Source organism: Magallana gigas, chromosome 10, assembly GCF_963853765.1.
Source record: "Magallana gigas chromosome 10, xbMagGiga1.1, whole genome shotgun sequence".
NCBI lineage: Eukaryota > Metazoa > Mollusca > Bivalvia > Ostreida > Ostreidae > Magallana > Magallana gigas.
In genome coordinates this window covers 35980555-36004956 of record NC_088862.1, presented here as the reverse complement: position 1 = coordinate 36004956, position 24402 = coordinate 35980555, and the positions used below count along the sequence as shown (strand labels likewise).

Sequence of the window (24402 nt, the reverse complement as noted above, 5' to 3'; positions counted from 1 at the left end):
CGTTTTCCGTGGAAACTTTATAAAAGTTGGGAAGGTTTTACGAGAGCCGGATGAATAACTATTTAATTAAGAAGAACATAGAATTCTAGCAGCGGTTTTGATTAAACTGAGATGATTTGCCTTCACTTGGTATGTTTATTTTATTTTAGAAACCGTAGGGTAGTGTTGTTCTATCACATTTTACGTTAAGGAATATACGTAAGCTATTTATAGTTGGCACGTGATAATGCACCAATGTGGCAGTAATGTACTACCCGATTTTATTGCACGGACATCTGTTTTAAAGGACAATACTAAGTTTTTGATCTTATTCAAAATATTTATTTAATTTCACGATTTTGAATATAACAGTCAAAATAAGACGCTAAATTGTCCATATGCTTCCTTAACACCCCCGCGCATTATTAAATTCTTGTTTTATGATTAAGTTCAAGAAAAACTTCAACAAAATTAACTTTAACACCAAACCAAATGCATGAACAATAAGATTTTATGAAATTTATGAATATTTCGTATGCGTTACACCAAAGACTGTTTTCTTTTCATGTGGTTGTAAATATCATATTTTTATAGATTTTCATTTCATGTACTGTTGGCATATTTTAGCAAACAAACATCATGATATGCCCGATACAAACTATGATAAATTCAATCTGGTTGTAAGTACTTTGTTTTTAAACAAGTGGTACTTGAAAAAATCCACCTTTTTGGAGAATGACCCATATGTGTGTTAGGAATCATACAGGTTTCAATGAGATCTAAGTAGACTTTAGTTATATTTGTTATATTACTCAAATCATATTAAATTTTTCATTCAGTTTATATCTATTTCATTGTGATTGTAATTCATACATTAGTTATGTATCCATGTAATTGTTATTCATTATTACATGTATGTACATGTTACCATATGTAGTTTATTGCTCAAACTTGTTTTAAATAAGAAGATACAAATGTTATCATGGTTATAAAAACAAGTTACACAACATGTACACGAGGAATTAATTTTAAGTAGTTAAACAAGTTTGTTTATTACTTTAATTAGAGTAATGAATTTACTTAATGTTTTTACTTTAATAAGAGAAATTAATTAATTAACTTAATCTACTCCTAGTAACAATACAGAATTAGAACTCTATGTTTAATGTTTGTAGATCAAAGTCGTGTGATGGAGTCACTGATTGGAATCCCAACCCCAGGGACAGAAAAACCACAGCAAGGAAACCAGTGTCTGCTGAAACTGATGTCTCCCCCCGAGTTTCTTCACTCTCTCACAGTGACAGGTGTTGGTTGTTGTGATCACATTTCCTGTGTGACATCAGACCAGGTCTGGGTCAGTGATGATAGAAACAATCTCATTTTGACAGACACAACAGGTATCCCTCTACATCGTGTGGAGGATTCATGTAGTGATTTATATGGATTACACACAGTGAACAGTGAGAGTGAACTGATTTATATAGATAGGAATGATGACATCCACAAACTTTCAAAGGATATGAAAACAACCACCACATTTATGGAGAGAACAGACTTTACATGGGGACCATGGTGTGTGTACTGGTCCCCGTCAACGGGGGATCTACTGGTCGGGATGTGGTATATAAATGACTATACAAAGAAAGGCAAGGTAACCCGGTACAACCCGAGTGGACAACTGACACAGACCATACAGCATGACAACACAGGACGGGGACTGTATAGTGAACCTAACTATATAACAGAGAACAACAATGGGGATGTCGTGGTGTCTGACTTTAGTGCTGTAGTGGTGACAGAGCGTGGAGGAAGACATCGTTTCTCCTACACAGGACCTCCATCAGGATCTCGACTATGGCCACGTGGAATCTGTACTGACGCGCTGTCACACATCCTGGTGTGTGATGATAGCACCAATACAGTACAGATGTTGGACAAGGACGGTCAGTTCCTGTCACATCTACTGACAAAATCACAAGAGATGGGTGAACCACGGAGCCTGAGTTATGATGTCAACACTCACCATCTCTGGGTCGGATCAGTGGACAACAACAAGGTGTGTGTCTACAGGTATATCACCAGACAGGACGCTCTGACAGGTAAGTCTGAGTCATTATCATTCACATTAATTAGATATAGATAACTAAGACATACAGTCCGTGTTAATTATCAGTCAATAAGATACATGTAAGACATGTTTATCTGTGTGATTGTTTGTCAATATAAACAGCTCATTGTTACAGGGTTAGCTGTATCTACCAGTCATTGGGATTCATTGTTTATCTAAAATGAATAAAAATTAAATGTATTTCATTATAAGATGTACAGTCACATGTCATTCTAATTAGTTGATTTATAGAACAGGTCAGTGATATTAATTAATAAACCAGATGTTAATATAGTGACACATGTATTTGTAATTTGTTTTGTTACAAGTACGTGTCAATTGAGTTGATTTAATTAATTACATAATTATGAAAGCATGTGTCAATATAATTAGTTTGAACTTATTTGTAGATGTAGCTCTGTCTTTCTTTATTTTATTTTATTTATTTTTAGTTGTGTATGTATCATTACATAACCTGTATAATATAGATTAATTAACAACTAATTAATGACTTGTTGTAGATAAACACAGACCCCGTCCTGATGAGGAGGCCATGTTCAGCTCATCAGCTGTAGAATGGAGATAGCTGGGATATTGACAGGTTGTAAATGTTTCTGTACAAATCTAGTCTGCTCTCAAAACCACACATGCTGTTTGTCACTTTGTTCAACATCTGCAGCTGAAATTGACCTGTGTATAATTCACATGGACTGTAATACTGACTCCTTTTTAATTCACACTTTGTGATCATCAAAGTATGGCTGTCTGTTCCTTTATGTGAAATTTGATGTAATGAAAATAGAATGCAGAGATAATTTGAAAGATAATTAATGATAAATGAATATCATTTAATCTTTAGATTTATACTTGTTTCTTTATTTCATCGTTAGATATGAACAATGCTATTGAATACAAACATGGTGGATTCCTGACCATGGTTTTCTATTTAAAGTATCCAACACAGTTTATGGTGGAATCAGATCAAATAATTCCTGAAGAGACGGATACCAGTATCTTGTTCAGTGATGTAACGGACCGTGTGTTTATAGCTCTACACAGACTTATTCGGTGATGTAACGGACCGTGTGTTTATAGCTCTACACAAACTTATTCAGTGATGTAACGGACCGTGTGTTTATAGTTATACACAAACTTATTCAGTGATGTAACGGACCGTGTGTTTATAGTTATACACAAACTCATTCAGTGATGTAACGGACCGTGTGTTTATAGTTATTCACAAACTTATTCAGTGATGTAACGGACCGTGTGTTTATAGTTATACACAACCTTATTCAGTGATGTAACGGACCGTGTGTTTATAGTTATTCACAAACTTATTCAGTGATGTAACGGACCGTGTGTTTATATTTATTCAATGATGTAACGGACTGTGTGTTTATAGCTTTGAACATTTTTGCACATCATGTTGTGGGGTTTTTCCCCCCAAGTAATCTCACTCATGATTCACATTTGATGTATATGAAAGTGAATAAAATACATCTAACTAACCATTTAGTTATATCTTTTTATTAGTCAAACTCCGTGCAGTGAACAAAAGTACAGGCAAACAATAATGGATCGAAATAATTTTCTGAGCATTGTGTATCTACATCAATATGCATTTTATAAACAAAATGATTTGATATTAATAGCAGTATAACTCCTCCTAAATCATTCATATAAAATTTTCCTTCAATCATGCATGTCTATACTTTTTAGCTCACCTGAGCTGAAAGCACAAGTGAGCTTTTCGATCAAAATTTGTCCGTTGTCTGTCGTTGGCGTTGTTGTAAACTTTTCACGTTTTCATCTTCTTCTCCGGAACCACTAGGCCAGTTTCGACCAAACTTGACACAAAGCATCACTGGGTGACGGGAAATGAAGTTTGTTCAAATGAAGGCCACTCCGGAAGATAATAAAGAATTATTTAAAAAATTGTTTGTATTTTTCAAAAATCTTCTAAAAAAAAAATTAGGCCAACAAAGCAGTAACTTGTACGGAAGTATATTAGGTAGTGTAGATTCAAGGATGTTCAAATCATGGTCCCCGGGGTAGGGTGGAGCCACAATGGGTTGATGGACTTTTACATGGAATATATGATATAGCGAAAATCTTTAAAAATCTTCTTATAATCTATCTGTCCAGTAAAATATAAACTTTTGTGGAAACATCCACAGATAGTGTTGATTCAAATTTGTTTCAATCATGGTCCATGGGGGTAGAGCGGGGCCAGAATTGTCTTTTCAAAACCTATTTGGCCAAAAAAGCTCAAATTTGGATGGAAGCATCCTAAGATAGTGTAGATACAAGTTTATTCAAATCATGGTCCCCGGAGGTAGGATGGGGCCACATTGGGGGGGGGGGGGGTCGAATTTTTATAAAGGAATATATAGAGAAAATCTTCTCAAAAACCATTCGGCCAGAAAAACTTGTGTGGAAGCATCCTCAGACAGTGTAGATTAAAGTTTATTTTTTTTTTTCAAATCATGATTCCGGGAGTAGGTTGGGGCCACACTGAGGGGGGGGGGGGTCAAAATTTTACGTAGGAAGATACAGAGAAAAAATCTTTAAAATTTTCTTGAAAAGTTTCCAGTCAAAAAAGCAAAAGCAGTAACTTGTGTGAAAGCACAGGTTGTGCAGATTAAAGTTTGATCAAACCATGATTCCCTAGAAAAAGGTGGGGCAACAAAGGGGGGGGGGGGGTATACATGACAAGAGATAAATCTTCTTACAGATAAAACAACAAAAGGGGCTTGATATTTACCATAAAAATATGTGGATAAAAATCAGCAGATTTATTTTAATGTTTTTTAGCAAGATCTACTGTACTTAATTGTCAAGATGTTTTAATGTTGATACTGTAATGCTGATTTGATCAGAATTAAGACTGTTGTTGCTAAGGTGAGTGATGTGAAGTGGCCCCTGGGCGTCTTGTTGTTTTTTAACGAAAAATATGTATGTATCGAAATGTGAAAAAAACTCGCAAACAATGTTGAAATTAATTAATTATTACTAGTACTGGTATTTTGCACATTTAAAGATGATGTTCTAAAAACCTACAAGGCTTTACGTAATTCTGTACAGCAGTTTGTGAGGAGTTGCGCTTAGAAACTGTTCATTAAGTGCTATATTCAGTATAGATTAATGAAGTCGAATGTTTATGGTTATATGAACATCTTCACAGTGTTTTCTAAACACCTACAACGATTTTGGAAATTCCATTTAGCGGTTTAAGATATAGAAGTGTTTTGCTTTAAAAAGGGAATGATCTGAAAAGGATTATCCAATTTCGTCATGCTTTAGTAAACCACGGCCCTTTACGGAGACGTCACTGTAAAGGGATGAGCGGAGGCTACTCCAAACAACAACAAGACATCTTAAATTTTACAACATTTATTAACAAAAAAATAAGAGAAAGAAAGAAAAGATAGAAATATAAACACTAAACCACACAAACACTCACACACCTTTCACTCAACAAGAAAAAATATGATGTTTATACAAATGACTAAAAATATATTAGAAGAGTGTCCGAATCTCCGGGGCTGTAGTCCTGGACCAACTACGGACAACCACAACTATAGTAGTTACGTCACCACAATCATCATCATCACCATCGTCATCATAATCATCGACACTATCATCAACACCATCGCCTACAACACCATAATCATAATAGACATCATCGTCATCACCATAATCATCTACCTCATCATCATCACCGACGTCACCATGAACATCATCATCTAAATCATCATCATCATCGACGTGAACATCATCATCATCGTAGTCATCATCACCATAACATCATCGTCGTCATCAACATCAACATCGCATCGTCATCGACATCACCCTCGTCATCGATATCACCATCGCATCATCATCTTCTCAACATCAACAATATGACACTACAATAAGTGTACAAGTGACACCATAACACCATAATAAAAACAATATTGTATAATACATTATATAAGTACCTCACTGATAGTATCAAACTATGATAATGTATGAATAGTATTATATTAAAGGCAACATCTCAAAATATTGTAAGTATATGGTAACTAAGTTATTTGTTTACAGTAAACAACATGGCGTCTGAGACTTCCGGTGACGCACTTCCGCCCGAGTAGTTAAGTGGAAAACGTGACAATGAATTGTAAAATAAAATAACGCATAGAAAATAGCCCTTTAAATCACCGTTTCTTTATACAGCAATAGCGAAAACTGTACTATAGAAAAAGACGATTTCTATTTAAACACTCTCGCTAAAGTCACACATCAGTTAACACACAGGTAACTCTACAGTGAACAATGTTCAAGCTGACTTTATAGGACGACTGCGTAAAACTAATAAAAAGGCAAAAATTTGCAAATAAACTACACCAAACTTCATAAATACTTACCACGGTCAGCTATCCGTGTCCGCGTCAAATGCTGAACTTGTGAAACTAAAACATGCCACACAGGCTTCTAACACGATACCCCCTTCACACACTAGTACTAAGCACGTCTTTATTGCTGGACAGCTCGGCCGGGTATAACCTAGCGCCTATTGTTATGGTCGGCCAAGCACGTTGCAAAGAATTATGGGTAAAAACAAAATTGGGTGCGTTCGACATGAACAGTGATTGTCACAGTCACAGCCGCTCTAGGGGGGTACCCTGGTGCCCGCTACACTCGCCTGGTTTCTACATGACCATCTTCCTACTTTGCCGAGCCTTCGTTCATCGTTCTGGGACGTAATGCAGATTTCATGAACAGAACGTGTGTTATTAAACAGTTGTTAATTTTTGGATTATTTTTCACCATGTTAGGGTAGAATTTTATTTTAAAATGCACTTTAATGGTGGTAGTCATCAACAATGCACACTTTTTTTATCATCCCCAACACTCGATTCTTAGATCAATTTTTTTAGGAAAATACATTTGAAACTTGGAGTTGAGACGGGACCAGGCTCTTCCAACAAAATAGCTATCTTCAAAATCAATTCATTTATTCTCCCAATCCATATGAATAGTAGAATGGGTACAAGTCATATAAACATATTTACATATACTGGTACCTAACGATGTCGTGCCTTTGTTCGTCGTTCTAAGACGTAATGCGGATTTCCCGAAAAGAAATTGTGTTATTAAACAGTTGTTGAATTTAGGATTATTTGTCACCACGTTGGGGTAGAATTTTATTTTAAAACGCACATTAATGGTGGTAGCCATCAACAATACAAACATTTTACATCCCCAACACTCGGTTCTCAGATCAAATCCTTCAAGAAAATACTGATACATTTGAAACTCGGACTTGAGGCGAGACCAGGCTCTTCCAACAAACCTACTATCTTTGAAATCAATTCATGTTCTCTCCCAATCATAGTAAAAAAAAATGGACAAAAGTCATATAAACATATTTACATATACCTGTATACAAACGATGAAACCGTAATAGTAAGCAATGCTATATCATTACGTTCGTGAGGAACAGACAGTCTCAAGAACTTATTAATATATAGATTTTTTCAAAGTTGTGATTCTACAACAAATTAAAGAACTAAGGGGTTTTTGAACACAGTCCTTCGTGCGAAGATTTTCGAATCGAAGATAATATGTTACGTTCTAAAAGGTAGTGGAACCCGTATTCAATGTGATCAATTTTAGAGTAAATAAATTACAAACTCTTTTGTGTCGTTGCAAACTATGGTGTTCCAATGGGGCCACATCGACCATCGCACTTTCGCCTTTAGGCCGACGATGCAAGAGTGCGAAGGTGCGAAGGCGAAGTTGCGAAGGCGAAGGAACGAAAGAGCGAAGATCCGACGGAGAAGCGCGAAGATGCAAAGGCGAGAGTGCGAATGCGAAGAAGCGTGACTACTATCGCTCCCTCGTCTTTGCAACTTCGCACGTTCGCTTTCGCCTTTTTTGATGGCTTATCAAGTTTCGGTTAATTATGTGATAGGATTATATAGTTAGGATGGTCACGCACATGTTCGACTACAGCTTAAGCAAAACCCAACGAAAAATATGGATGGTTGTATTCGTTTAAGTATCATTCGGAAAGTGTCTGTGTTGTTCATAATGATTTGGGAAAATGCTGGTTTGAGTTATGAATACATATGATCGTTCTGATTATGCTCTGGTTAAGAGAAACGCATCTCAGAGCGATTGTATGTGTTAAAACCAAACCAGCATTTCAACATCCCCAACCAGATCTACACCTATAAGATTTCTACAGCGTTTGAATTCTAGGGTACAAATGATATTTCTAATGCCTAGTGGGTCATTACACCAACTTATTGATTTAATCTATTTCGATTTAACATCAATTTGACTACAACAAAAACGCAGAATTAAATTCACGCTTTATATTGGCAGTCTGAAAACGACACTTTTTGAAGATTCTGGTAGGTATATACCGCATTTAAAAAAAGGCACCAAAAATTGAATATGTAGGGTAAAAAAATTGTTGTCATCTTCACTACCCGGTATGCATCCTTTAAAAGACAATCTTAAAGGATTATTTAATAGGAACACTTTGTAATTTCTCAATAATAATACTAATACTTTTACCCTTCTTATCAGCACATCTTCTTTGTTATTACAACCAATATTGGTATCAAGGTTTTAAAACACGACTGACGTCTTTTTAGACATTATAATACTGAAGTTTGTAATACACTGCTCAGCAGTTCTAATTCTTGGATGCATCAGTACATGTTAAGCAAAAATTGTCAAATCTGTTGTATTTTTCTGATGCATATTATACAAATCACGGTACATTCATCTCTGTTTGATGATTTGATTCCACAACAAAACAATTTGATATATGGTATTAACAAATATTTCCCAAATACTCGGTATTACGTTCTTTTTGAGGAGTTATTAAAAATCTAAATTAACATGTATATTTTAGTCGTTCTTTAAAGCAGGTTATTTTTTTATTATTTTTTTAGGTTTACCTCAACACCAGGGAAGCCTTGGTACCATTCATTTTATGACAACATACTTACAGTATGGGTGCATGTTATACTTCATAAAAATGCTTTTATGTTCAATTTTGATGCTAATGCAGTCCATGAAACGTTCTACTCTTCCTCATGAACAATAAGCGGGCGGCTAGCGTAAATCTGATATATTGAAACTGTACTGGTTTCATGGATGTCTTAGCAAGGCTAATGTAGACAATTAAGTGTAACTTTATACATGTACATGTGTACATGTATGAATGTTATAATATGTACATGTATCATGGTTTTATCAAACTTAAATTACAACTATTTTTTTCACGCAATAGGATTTTTTGGATGTAAAGAAAATATTGTTTTATCATTATGCCATTACATTCCGATCAAATATAATTTGCTGCATATACCGGTATTTTTATATTTTTGATAAAATTCACGACATTTAGATTTACATATACATGTAAATATTAGAAGGGAGATTTAGAAAACGTATGTTGTGTTCAATGTATGTAACAAAAGCCATGTGTGATTTTGGAGGGGTGTTGAATTTAAATTAAATGAAATAACAGATTAAAGTTACTGAAAATAGGCATCGCCCCCTTTCGAAACATGCACATATTAATATTTTCAAATATTTTCCCTCCAACAACCCCTTCCCCCTTCCCCCAAACTCACCTGTTAAAATTTCCGTAATTAATTCAGGCAAATATCGTTTATATTGTATATTATAAACTATCTCAAGATATTTCTGCTTCATATTTGAACGGTTTTTTAATAAAAATACACATACATGTGACAAAAGTGCAATTGAAATCGATGAAAGGGAACATTCCCAACATAATTTATCAAGTTTTATCAAACTTAAATTACAACTATTTTTTTCACGCAATAGGATTTTTTGGATGTAAAGAAAATATTGTTTTATCATTATGCCATTACATTCCGATCAAATATAATTTGCTGCATATACCGGTATTTTTATATTTTTAATAAAATTCACGACATTTAGATTTACATATACATGTAAATATAAGAAGGGAGATGTAGAAAACGTATGTTGTGTTCAATGTATGTAACAAAAGCCATGTGTGATTTTGGAGGGGTGTTGAATTTAAATTAAATGAAATAACAGATTAAAGTTACTGAAAATAGGCATCGCCCCCTTTCGAAACATGAAAATATTGATATTTTCAAATATTTTCCCTCCAACAACCCCTTCCCCCTTCCTCCAAACTCACCTGTTAACATTTCCGTAATTAATTCAGGCAAATATCGTTTATATTGTATATTATAGACTATCTCAAGATATTTCTGCTTCATATTTGAACGATTTTTTAATAAAAATACACATACATGTGACAAAAGTGCAATTGAAATCGATGAAAGGGAACATTCCCAAGATAAATTCATTCACATATTACATTTTTCCCTCGTAAAAATCAAAAGGAACGAAATCAGATCTCCTACGGAGATTTATAATGAGGAATGTTGACATCTTTTCTCCATTCGGAAGTACTCGGAACACCTCACACAATTTTTCAACGTTACATAGTATTTTCCAGGCGTGTTCATATCCTTGGCAGTGGAAAAACCCCGTAGACTTTTTATTTTTAGCCGTGAATTGATACCCGACAAGCTTGAAGGGGCGTTTCATTCGGGAAGATTTTTTCACACTATTGGATGAACATCGTTTGAACCAATAGGTATTTTTAGATATTGAATAATGTAAGAAAATATGCGGCAAAAATATCTTGGGACAACCTATAGACTGGGAAAAAAGTGGGTATTTCATTGAACTCATTTATGCTGTATCTTTCGAATAAATCCAAATATATGTACATCTAGAACTGTTGTCTGTGTGATTATTTATATCCCAAAGTACAATGAGTTATTTTGATTTTGAGATATGGTGGTTCAGATGTTTATGTTTACTATTGGCTTTATTGAGGATAAGACACCTATTGGAATGTCTTAAAGTTTGGGTGATTTTTAAGAGTCTTAAGTTGGGACGGCTTTGGGAAACTTTTAATGATTATGGTGTGTCCTCCGAATAATCTGAAATATATCTTAGTTTTAAAATATCTTAAAAACATGCCTCACGGTCTGTAAAACTCCGAAATTTTCAAAACGTTGTTTCGTATATTGTCCCAGCGTTCTTCGAAGAAACAAAACAGAAAAGCAGCGGCTGTATGTTATCAATAATGATATCAAATACAAACATGTTTGAAAGTTTAGGTATATCTTGAGTTAATTACGTATGAAGGTGATACAAAGCATTTATTGACCAGTGTTATTAAACCAAACATTACAACACTGCTTCGTAAATATGAAATTATAAGCCAAAAATACCATTTCATTATGTTTTAAGAGACATACTAATTGTTCGTTCTAAACACTGACTCATGTTGATCACATGACCAATACTTTGACGAGAAAGAAATTCATTTCAAAATAACTATAAACAGTGTGTCAGCATAGATAACAACAATCATGAATCATTTTACCTTTGAGTGTGTTCTCAAATAAAATGTAATGGAAAGGACGTTATTGATCAGTCCACGACCAGGTTAATCTGCAAGTTTTCAACAAATTGATAACGTTATAAAATGTAAAGTTTTAAGCGCTGGTTCTTTTTGCGCCATTTTAGGTTAACTTACGCTGTGCCGAACTATCAAATACAAACAAGTCATATATCCCCTGCATAAATAAAATTTGAATTGATAACAGCGACTTTCTCACATTTATAGCTTTACATATGTGGTGACCAGACACTTGGTTGCTGACACACAGCTTAAAATGTCTTGCTGGACAAAACAGGTAGGCTTACTAACCTTTATTTGAAAATATCAACTACTACAATGTTTAATATAGTTAAGTATGTTTCACTAAGATTATATTTACCGTTAGTTATTTTCGTGTTGTAATGGACACAATGAAATGCCATTTTTATGATAGGTGCATGTAACAATGTAATAGGATATGTACCCAGTGGTTGATTTAATCATTTTTGCAAAACATATTTTGAAGATAAAGTTATAAAACAATTAAATGTGTGCGGAGATGCAGTGAACTATAGAAAAGTACAATTCCGTCATCATTTTTTGCAAAACATATTTTGGAAATATATATAGCTTAATATTACATGTATTCAAATGTGTGGGGAGATGCAATTAAGTAACCCTTACCCTTTGTCGGAATCTATAGCTTGCCAGAGTAAACCCAAAAGGCTTTAAATACGCGAGAATGAGAGAGATAATTTTACGTTGATCAATACATAATACTGTTTGTTGTTTAGGTAATTTTATCTTTATTTGTTTATTTCTTTTGAATGCAATTTTATTCGATTCTCTCAGCGACACATAAACATTTTTAGTCATATATTGAGAATTTGAAAATTCTAAAACGATGAAGGTACCTTGATTGCAATGTAATTTTATCCATGAGAATACTGATATATGTCATATGCCACAGTAAATAATTCCGGGACAAATCGCACAAATGGGTTACAACCGGTTGAACACAATTTTTAAAGCGCTAAGCATAGCTTCAGCGCTTTTTTGTCGCCAGATTTCTAAACCTACTTCCACTTTCGTTTTCGCGTTTCCTATATACCGCCACCTACTGGCGGATGCTGGAGAAGTCGTATCATGGAGAAGTCGTACTCTGTAAAAATCATAACTATGCAGTAGGGGGAACTTAATTATCTTCAAGTTATCCTGCATGCAGATGCATTTGTTCCTCCAGTATTAAATTAACAATAAGTTTCATTTAAATGTCATTATTATAATTATATCGGATACGGGTGCTCCAAAAGCCATGTCATAATGATTTATTTCGAGAATAAATGGATGTTATATGCATTAAATTGTGTTTTATGTGTTTAGTAATAATTGGAATAATTGTACAATATCAAGGTTTTGAGTGTTTTTAAATGTAATGTGTTACAGTTATGAACACCATGTTTTATATAAAAATGTAGAATTTATATATATATAATTTTTCAATTAACACCGGGCCCTTTTCACGATAATTTGTGCTGCTTTTTATAAACATTATTTTAGGCTTTGTTTCCTGTATGCAATATTTCAGAAATATTTTTCTTTCAATTTGCATTGATATGTAATTTTATAATTATCCAAAACCAATGATTTGATTATTATTTATGAAAAAAATAAAACTGTCAAGTTACTTGAAATACTACAGTAAATATATGTAATGATCTTTATAAAATGATACCAGCTTACCTCGATTAATTTGCAAATATGATTTTATTAATGATTTAATTTATGTGCAGTATGGACAAATTACGCATTAATAAAAACACTTAGTAACAGTAAAAATGCGTAAGATTCAACATTGCTATGAATTAAATATAACTTTTAGATATTTAAATGAATTCGCTTATTATGTGATACCCATTATATTGGTATATATGAAATAAAACTTCTTGCCAATTTAATATTGCTTGATAACGTCGAAAATATACTAAAAGTTTTCTATCTGAGTTCAATTTTTCTAAAAGAACCCGTACCCTATTACATGGCTACGGGTTTTCTTTAATACGACCTCTGTTACGCTGGTGAAAACAGTTCCTCCATCCAATGGCAACTTCTCGGGCCTTTCCGGCAGACCTTGTATGTATTGCAGGTGTCACTACAGTATTAAAGTTTACTATATATCCCTACCATAAATGCGCATCTTTAGATACAAGTTAAAAATTCAAAACAAACTTCTGCGAAAATCTTTTTGATATTTTTTAAAACAACACTTCTTCTCCAATTTAGTATCAAAAACACAAGCAAGGCACGAGAGTTTTTTTTACGTCGAAGTTACACGTGTGCTTGAAAAGCACAAGACCACAAGCCAAGAACTTATCACCCCTCTTCCCATAAAAAACAACACACATCACAAAAAATGACCTAGCTCGCATTGTTTCAAAACGTGAATAGTCAGACATCTTACACATTATTTTTTTTCATCCATAAAAAGGTAGCCCCTGTTGCAGGCGGAAACGGCCCAAATTCGAAGGAGAATTCGGGAATGGTTTTGCCTCAGCTAGGTTTAGACGTGAACCTAGTACGGTGAAATACTGTTGTGACATCTGCATAGGCGTCCATGACAACATCCTTTTAATAAAACTTGTTAAAAACACGATACTTTTTACGTCTGATGAGATGTGAGCTAGACTTCATCAAATTCAATGATATACCCTAAAATATACCTCAGAAGAGACCGTTTAGTTGATGCTTAAATGAAAAGAAGCGACTCCATTTTGATATTCTAACATCAGGTAATGTGAATACATTAGGGGTCTTTGCATGGTGTATTGTAAAAAAAGGCTGGAAATATTGTTCAAATACCAAATCTTATATTTTGAAGAATAAGTAGCATTCCCTGCAAGGCAGATCTGTCTTTATTTTCTTCACAAGAAGCACGCACTCTGCAGCTCTGCTAAACAGTTGCGAAATCTGTTTAAAACTAACAAGCAATATCATTATAAAATTACTACAAATGATATCGATTTCCAGAAATTGCTAAAATTTTAAAATCAAGCATTTTTTTAACATGGCTTAAGGCAGATTGTAATACTGTAAATTGTAAATTTTGACTTTACAGTCAAATGGATAACCATTTATGCTTACATTTATTGCGAAATGCTTTTATTATGATTTTTTAAAAAGTCTGTCATCAGTATTTTGTTTTCATGTAACACGACAACATGCATTAATCATTAAAAAGAATTAAATGCATTCTATAACTGAGACAGATCCAAATTCTACATCATTTCTGAATTCTGAGTAAGTGCATTTTTCTCAATAACGAGCAATATGATTCTTTACATGTATTTTCATTTCGATCGATATATTTTTAACACTTTCTTCCCGACTTAGCGCTTTTCAGTACTTTTAGTACTTTGATTTTTAGAGAGGAATTATATTGCTAAAGTTAAAGTATACCTCTTTACATTTTTAAACTCATTTTTGTAACTGTGATAATTCTAAAATGTTATAAATACCAGTCTTGCAAACGTTAGGCCTATGGGGAAAAATGATCAAGTGATTTTGCTTAATTACGACCAAAATAACATAAAACACTAAAATATCAAACGTTTATTAATAATGAAGGAAAATAAGAGGCTATTTATTATAAAGCTTATACACATTGACAATCTCGAGGACCAATACTGGCTCCCTATTCCATTTTAAAATGCCATTTTTTAAAACATTTCTTGACTTGTGAAGCATTAGCTTGGAAAAGACATAAAAACTGTTATGGTATGAAGTTAATTCATTAGATTCATGAATACTTTGTCATGTCTTAACTTAAAGTTCATGACTAACATCTGGTTTAATCTGATGATCTGGAATATATTTGAAAACAAACCTTTAGTTATTTTTCCCAATTCTGTTAACTCAAATTTTCAAATTAAAAACATGGTAGGATATCTATAGATAGGCTGATGTGCTTTTAAAAGTTTACATGTAGTTAACAGTCTTACTTGAACTTATAAAGCAAATAATGCATTGATATCAATGTTTGTGACATACATATGATATTTTGCTTAATTTTATGTATTTTATCCTGATTCAAAGTAGAAGTAACTGATCCAGTTTTGGAAAAACATTAATAACTGTGGTATACTTTGAACATTTATTTAGTAATGATACACCATTTTTTTCAGCGAATACCGTATTATATTATCATCAATGATATAAGTTGAGTGAATTGATTGCAATCTGTATACATTACTGGTACATTCAAACTTTGATTTAGATAAGAGGTAACCATCTTTGACACTACTGAATCGGGTTTGGCGCGGTAATGTTAATCATTTTTAATCTCAATTTATTTACCTGAACCCACTCTATTCTCCCAATAATAGTTTGAATTGATCATATATATAGACTCCTTGATAGATGTGGTACTACGCTCTTGTAGTGCAAATTGATATACTTTGCAGAAGTTTTAGTATGTAGATAATTAAATGATATAAATGAAACAATTGACGTTACATATTATTACAACAAACTTTTTAACTTTGCCCTGCAAAAGAGAAGTACTGCAGTTACCGTGAAGGATTATCTGTTTACATACAAATCTGAAGATTGGTTGAGCTAAGTTTCTGGAACGCTACCGCTTTCAAATGTAAACCGCCGAACTCGATGAGCAAGAAACATAGTTTCCCGATAGGACCACTTTTTCTCACGCAATAGGATTATTTGGATGTATAGAAAATATTGTTTTATCATTATGCCAATACATTCTGATCAGAAATAATTTGCTGCATATACCGGTATTTGTATCTTTTTAATAAAATTCACAACATTTAGATTTACATATACATGTAAATATTAGAAGGGAAATTTAGAAAACATATGTTGTGTCCAATGTATGTTACATAAGCCATGTGTAATTTTGGAGGGGGTGTTGAATTTAAATTAATTAAAATAACAGATTAAAGTTACTGAAAATAGGCATCGCCCCCTTTCGAAACATGCAAATATTAATATTTTCAAATATTATCCCTCCACCCCTCTTCCCCCAAACTCACCTGTTAACATTTCCGTAATTAATTCATGCAAATATTGTTTATATTGTATATTATAGACTGTCCCAAGATATTTATGCTGCATATTTGAACGATTTTTAATAATAATAATACACATACCTGTGACAGAAGTGCAATTAAAATCGATGAAAGGGAAAATTCCCAAGATAAATTCATCACATATTACATTTTTCCCTCGTAAAAATCAAAAGGAACGAAAACAGATCTCCTACGGAAATTTATAATGAGGAATGTTGACATCTTTTCTCCATTCGGAAGTACTCGGAACACCTCACACAATTTTTTAACGTTACATAGTATTATCCGGGCGTCCTCATATCCTTGGCAGTAGAACAAACCCCGTATAATTTTTATTTTTAGCCGTGAATTGATACCCGAGTTGGAAAAAAGTAGGGTATTTTATTGGATTCATTTATGCTGTATCTTTCGATAAAATCCAAATACATGTACATCTAGAACCGTTGTCTGTGTGATTATTTATATCCCAAAGTACAATGAGTTATTTTGATTATGAGATATGGTGGTTCAGATGTCCATGTTTACTATTGAGTTTATTGAGGATAAGACACCTGTTGGAATGTCTTAAAGTTTGGGTGATTTTTAAGAGGTGTCTTAAGTTGGGACGGCTTTGGGGAACTCTTTTATGATTATGGTGTGTCCTCCGATAAATCTGAAATATATCTTAGTTTAAAAATATCTTAAAAACACGCCTCACAGTCTATAAAACTCGCAGATTTTCATTTAATGTTTCGTATATTGTCCCAGCATTCTTCGAAGAAACAAAACAAAACAAAAACAGCGGCTGTATTTTATCAATGATGATATCAAATAGCAACATGTTTGAAAGTTCAGGTATATCTTGACATAAACATTTTTTGTTCATACTTTACAAACTGACTGACAACGATTGACAGATGTGATGTTAATTACGTATGACGATGATACAACGCATTTATTGACCAATTTATCAAACCAAACATTACAAAACTGCTTCGTAAATATGAAATTATCAGCCAAAAATACCATCTTATTATGTTTAAAGAGACATAGTGATTGTTCGCTCTTAACACTGACTCATGTTGATCACATGGCCAATACTTTGACGAGAAAGAAATTCATTTCAAAATAACTGGTACATTCAAACTTTGATTTATATAAGAGGTAACCATCTTTGACACTACTGAATCGGGTTTGGCGCGGTAATGTTAATCATTTTTAATCTCAATTTATTTACCTGAACCCACTCTATTCTCCCAATAATAGTTTGAATTGATCATATATGTAGACTCCTTGATAGATGTGGTATTACGCTCTTGTAGTGCAAATTGATATACTTTGCAGAAGTTTTAGTACGTAGATAATTAAATGATGTTAATGAAACAATTGACGTTACATCATATTTTGAACAAACTATGTCACTTTGCCCTGCAAAAGAGCTTAGTTTCTGGAACGCTACCGCTTTCAAATGTAAACTCTGAACTCGATGGGCAAGAAACATGGTTTCCCGATAAGATAATATGTAAAAGTGTTATTGTGACAATCACTGTTCATATCGAACACACCCGATTTTATTTTTTCCATAATTCTTTGCAACGTGCTTGGCCGACGCTAACAATAGGCGCTAAGTTATACCCGGCCGAGCTGTCCAGCGATAAAGACGTGCTTAGTGTGTGAAGGGGGTATCGTGTTAGAAGCCTGTGTGGCATGTTTTAGTTTCACAAGTTCAGCATTTGACGCGGACACGGATAGCTGACCGTGGTAAGTATTTATTTAGTTTGGTGTAGTTTATTTGTAAATTTTTGCCTTTTTATTAGTATTACGCAGTCGTCCTATAAAGTCACCTTCACCATTGTTCACTGTAGAGTTACCTGTGTGTTCACTGATGTGTGACTTTAGCGAGAGTGTTTAAATGGAATTCGTCTTTTTCTATAGTACAGTTTTTGCTATTGCTGTATAAAGAAACGGTGATTTAAAGGGCTATTTTCTATGCGTTATTTTATTTTACAATTTATTGTCACTTTTTCCACTTAACTACTTGGGCGGAAGTGCGTCACCGGAAGTCTCAGACGCCATATTGTTTACTGTAAACAAATAACTTAGTTACCATATACTTACAATATTTTGAGATGTTGCCTTTAATATAATACTATTTATACATTATCATAGTTTGATACTATCAGTGAGATACTTATATGATGTATTATACAATATTGTTTTTATTATGGTGTTATGGTGTCACTTGTACACTTATTGTAGTGTCATATTGTTGATGTTGATGAAGACGATGATGTTATGATGTCGATGACTACGATGATGATGATGGTCATGTCGATGATGATGGTGTAGATGATGTCGTTCATGGTGAAGTCGATGACGATGCGATGTTCATGTTGATGACGACGATGATGTTATGGTGATGATGACGACGACGATGATGATGGTCATGTCGATGAAGATGATGTAGATGATGTCGTTCATGGTGACGTCGGTGATGATGATGAAGTAGATGATTATGGTGATGACGATGATGTCTTTTATGATTATGGGGTTGTAGGCGATGGTGTTGATGATAGTGTCGATGATTATGATGACGATGGTGATGATGATGATTGTGGTGACGAAACTACTCTAGTTGTGGTTGTCCGTAGTTGGTCCAGGACTACAGCCCCGGAGATTCGGACACTCTTCTAATTTATTTTTGGTCATTTGTATAAACATCATATTTTTTCTTGTTGAGTGAAAGGTGTGTGAGTGTTTGTGTGGTTTAGTGTTTATATTTCTATCTTTTCTTTCTTTCTCTTATTTTTTTTGTTATTAAATTTTGTTAAATTTAAGATGTCTTGTTGTTGTTTGGAGTAGCCTCCGCTCATCCCGTTACAATTGGTGGCAGCGGTGGGATGAGTTGACTCCTCCAGATACTACAAGATATCTTTATAAGTGAACAGTTGCCAAGGTTTATTTTATTTTTCATTTTTTGATCTTTTTTGTAGTACATGTAAGAGCAAGTGTAGGTCGTTGTTTCCTTTTCCCTTGGTGAGTACGTTACGTTAGGCAGATTGTTTTGTTAAAAGTTGAGAAGTTAGTCCCTTTATGAGATAATTTTGAGGTAAGTTGGTCTGTCAGTCAATGCACCATGTCTACTGTCAAGGAGATGCTGGAGCTACTTGAAGTGGGGACCAAGATGGGGATGAAGGATGAAGACCTTCAACAATTCGTGAAGGACGAACAGGCCAGAATGCGGGACGAACGTGAGAAACATAGAGTCGAGAGACAGGAGGAGAGAGACCGCGACTTCAAACTACAGATGGAGAAAGAGCGCGCTGCAAGAGAACATGATGAGCGAGAGCACGCCCGATTGAGAGAACATGATGAGCGAGAGCACGCCCGATTGATAGAAGAAAAGAGACATCAGCAAAAACTAGAAGAACTGGAACTTGATCACAAACTGCAACTCGAGAGATCTCACATGAAGCCGAGTGTTGTGACTAAAGAGGAGAAAGAAACTTCTCAAGTGATAAAAGGACCAAAACTTCCTCCGTTTGAGGATTCGAAAGACAACATTGATGCGTACATTCAAAGATTTGAGATATACGCAACAACGCAGAAATGGAATAAAGACACGTGGGGGACTCATCTTAGCGCATTACTCAAAGGAAAGGCACTGGATGTGTTCGCAAGACTCTCACCCGAAACAGCACTTGATTTCAACGAGTTGAAGAACGCCTTGTTGAAACGATTTGACATGACGGAGGACGGTTTCCGCAAGAAGTTCCGATTTTCAAAACCAGACGGAAGTGAAACTTTTATGCAATTTTCTACCAGACTGGACAGTTACCTTGAGCGGTGGATTCAGCTGTCTAAGACTAACAAGACATTCGATGATCTGAAGGACTTGTTCTTACGTGAACAGTTTTTATTGTGTTGCTCGAAAGAACTTGCCTTATTCCTAAAGGAGAGGATTCCTACTTCGATCCAAGACATGGCGCGATACGCGGACCAGTTTGCTGAGGCCAGAACAGTGACATCTTCTTCACTTACGCAAAAACCGCTCTTTGACAGACGACAGCAGTCCAATAGACAACCGCCGTACAAAGATTCCGTGCAACAAAACCAATCTGGAAATGCAGTGAAGTGTTATGAGTGCGGACGACAAGGACATAAAGCCTTTAACTGCAACTTCCGCAAAAGTCCGAATAACAGGCCGTTTAATTCGAGCGAGAAACAAGAAACAACACCGAAACATACTTACCCTAGTGATTTTCAACGTGGGTCGTACAATAATGGGAACCATGGATATCCAGGACGCGGTAGAGGTCGCCAAGGAGCCGCGAGTGTCGTCGAGAAACATGGAAACTTACCGTGTGTTGGTGATTCGGTTGCTTTCTGTGAAACAGAAATGCCAGTTGTGAAAGGATGTGTTGGCAATAAACTAGTGACTGTGCTAAGAGACACAGGTTGTAGTGGTGCCGTTATTCGTAGAGAACTGGTAAACGATGATCAACTAACAGGGACATCTCAACGATGCAAGTTAGCAGACGGTCGTATTATTGATTCAGATGTGGCTAGAATTGATGTCGATACTCCTTACTTTACCGGAAGTGTTGATGCTTGGTGCTTTGATTCGCCTTCGTACGATCTTATTCTTGGTAATATTCGTGGAGTAAGGAAACCACATGAACCAAATCCAGCCTGGATTCATTCCGTTGAAAACATAGCAGCTGTTGAAACGCGTGCGCAACTGAAAAAGAAACAGTCTCCATACAAACCATTGAAAGTACCGGAAGCAATACGGGATGTATCGCCGGAGGATATCTTACAAGAACAACGAAACGACGAGACACTGAAAAAGTTATGGAGCTTAGCTGAGAGTGGACAGCTTAAACATTTCAGTGACGGCGGATTTTCAAAAATGTGTGAACGGAAGCAAATGTTGTTCAGAGAATTTTGCAGTCCGAAAGTGTCCAGTGGAAAACTTTTCCGACAGTTAATCGTTCCCCGGAAATACAGAACTATCGTTATGAAGATAGCACATGAAACGCTGATGGGTGGTCATCTGGGATCAAAGAAAACAACCGACAGAGTAGTGTCCGAATTTTACTGGCCAGGAATTCAGTCAGACATTAGACGGTTTTGCAGATCATGTGACGTGTGTCAGCGGACTATTCCAAAAGGAAAAGTACCTGCAGTACCGTTAGGACAAATGCCGCTAATTACAGAAGCGTTTCAACGAGTAGCAGTTGATCTTATAGGCCCTCTGCAACCAGTTACCGACAAAGGGAATCGTTACATTCTGACGCTTGTCGATTACGCAACCCGTTATCCCGAGGCTATTCCACTTCCTGGAATTGAGACAGAGCGAGTAGCGGAGGCACTGGTAGACATCTTTAGTAGATTAGGAGTTCCGATCGAGATGCTAACAGATCAAGGATCGCAATTCACATCGGACGTAATGAAAGAAGTGAGCCGTCTGTTGTCATTTAAACGGATTACTACTACTCCGTATCACCCCATGTGTAATGGACTCGTCGAGAAGTTCAATGGTACGTTGAAACAGATGCTAAAGAGGATGTGTGCTGAGCGACCAAGAGACTGGGATAAGTACATCAACCCATTACTCTTTGCATACCGTGAAGTACCACAGGAGAGCCTTGGTTTTTCGCCGTTTGATCTTCTCTATGGACGTACTGTTCGTGGTCCGATGACAATTCTTAAAGAACTTTGGACAAAGGAAATTCCTGACGAGGACGTTAAGACAACGTATCAATACGTACTTGACTTACGCACACGATTGGAAGAAACATGTGACATAGCTCGCCAAAACTTGGAGAAAGCTTCAAAACGTCAGCGCAAGTACTACAACAGGAAAACGCAAGGTCGTCAGATGAAAGAGGGAGACACAGTACTGGTTCTTCTACCGACAAAGTCAAACAAACTCCTCATGCAATGGAAGGGACCTTATAGTGTAATACAGAAGATAGGACATATGGACTACAAGATCGATATGGGAGGCAAGCTGAAAACTTTCCACGCAAATCTTCTTAAGAAGTATGTTGAACGAGATACATTGAACTGTGGTGTTTTGTCAACATGTGCAATTTCACTCATAGACTTTAGTGACCTAGATGATGATGAACAACAGGACTCTATTCTTATGCCACCTGTTACTCAAACCGAAACAGCAAAGGACATAAAGTTTGCAGACAGACTAACACCAGATCAGTTGGAAACTGCTAAATCACTGTGTGATTCGTTCTCATATGTATTTACGGATATACCTGGAATGACGAACTTAGTGGAGCATAAGATTGTTGTGACATCGTCTGAACCTGTGCGTGTGAAACCATATCCAATTCCGTTCAGTACAGAGAAAACAATTACAGAAGAAGTTCAGAAAATGCTACAGTTGAATGTGATTGAGCCATCATCTTCCCCTTATTCAGCTCCAGTTGTCATAGCTCGGAAGAAAGATGGAACGAATCGATTTTGCATTGATTATAGACGACTGAACTGTGCTACGGTATTTGATGCAGAACCAATGCCCAGTCCAGAAAGCATATTTTCCAAAATGACCGGAAAGAAGTTGTGTCAAAGATAGACTTAAGCAAAGGATACTGGCAAGTACCGATGGCTGACGAGAGTAAGCCGCTTACAGCCTTTTCCACACCATCCGGATTGTACCAATTCAGGACAATGCCGTTTGGTCTTGTAAACGCGCCGGCAACATTTAGTCGTATGATGAGAAAACTACTTCAAGGTATGAACGGCGTAGAAAACTTTATCGATGATGTCATTGTTTTTACAGATACCTTTGAAGAACATCTACACATACTGAAGACTGTGTTCGAACGACTCAGAGATGCGGGACTTGCGGCCAGACCGACAAAATGTTTCATCGGATTTGACAAGATTGACTGTTTGGGACATATGGTGGGCAACAAGTGTCTAGAACCAGAACAGGACAAGATTGATGCAGTCAGAAATGCGCCAATACCACAAACCAAGAAACAGGTTCGTGCCTTCCTAGGCTTAGCAGGATTCTACAGAAAGTTTATTCCGAATTTCTCTGCGATAGCCATTCCACTTTCTGATCTTACGAAGAAGGGCCAACCAAATAAAGTTATTTGGACTGAAAGTCAGCAACAAGCTTTTGATACATTGAAACACATGTTATCAGAAAGGCCAATATTGAAGTTGCCAGAATTTAATGAAACCTTCATTTTACGCACGGACGCTCCAGATGATGGGATAGGTGCTGTGCTGTTACAGATGGAGGATGACGAGAAACTACCCGTAGCGTACGCCAGTAGGAAACTTCAACCAAGAGAAAAGGCATACGCTGTTATCGAGAAGGAGTGTTTGGCGGTAGTGTGGGGAATACAGAAGTTCCACCAGTACCTTTATGGACGCGAGTTTCTACTTGAAACTGATCACCAACCCCTGACCTACCTTAACAAAGCAAAGACAGAGAACTCCAGACTGATGCGTTGGGCTTTGCAGCTTCAGCCATACCGCTTTAGGATCATTGCAATCAAAGGAAGCGACAATGTGGGTGCGGATTACCTGAGTCGTCAGTGAGATGTATAGTAGACAGTACAGGTATGTATATAGGTTTTATTGTAAATACGTGAGAATTTTCAAAATTCAGTGATTGTTTATTTGAAATTGCAGGACAATTTTTTAAGGGGGGAGGTGTGTGACAATCACTGTTCATATCGAACACACCCGATTTTATTTTTTCCATAATTCTTTGCAACGTGCTTGGCCGACGCTAACAATAGGCG

General features: G+C 35.6%; 2 protein-coding genes across 2 annotated transcripts in view; both read left to right on the top strand.

Moving 5' to 3' along the window:
• The window catches only part of LOC105347843 (uncharacterized), a 239174-nt gene that overhangs the window by 144414 nt on the left and 70358 nt on the right, over window positions 1–24402 (top strand). The window contains exon 6 of the mRNA XM_066073573.1: window positions 1155–2078. Coding sequence (XP_065929645.1) covers window positions 1155–2078 — 924 coding nt within the window. The remainder of the gene's footprint in view (window positions 1–1154; window positions 2079–24402) is intronic.
• LOC136272119 (uncharacterized) lies at window positions 18157–23476 on the top strand. The gene is made up of 2 exons (XM_066073113.1): window positions 18157–18379; window positions 18878–23476. Exon 2 carries the CDS (start codon window positions 19755–19757, stop codon window positions 23214–23216), a length of 3462 nt encoding a protein of 1153 aa, XP_065929185.1. The 5' UTR covers window positions 18157–18379; window positions 18878–19754; the 3' UTR covers window positions 23217–23476.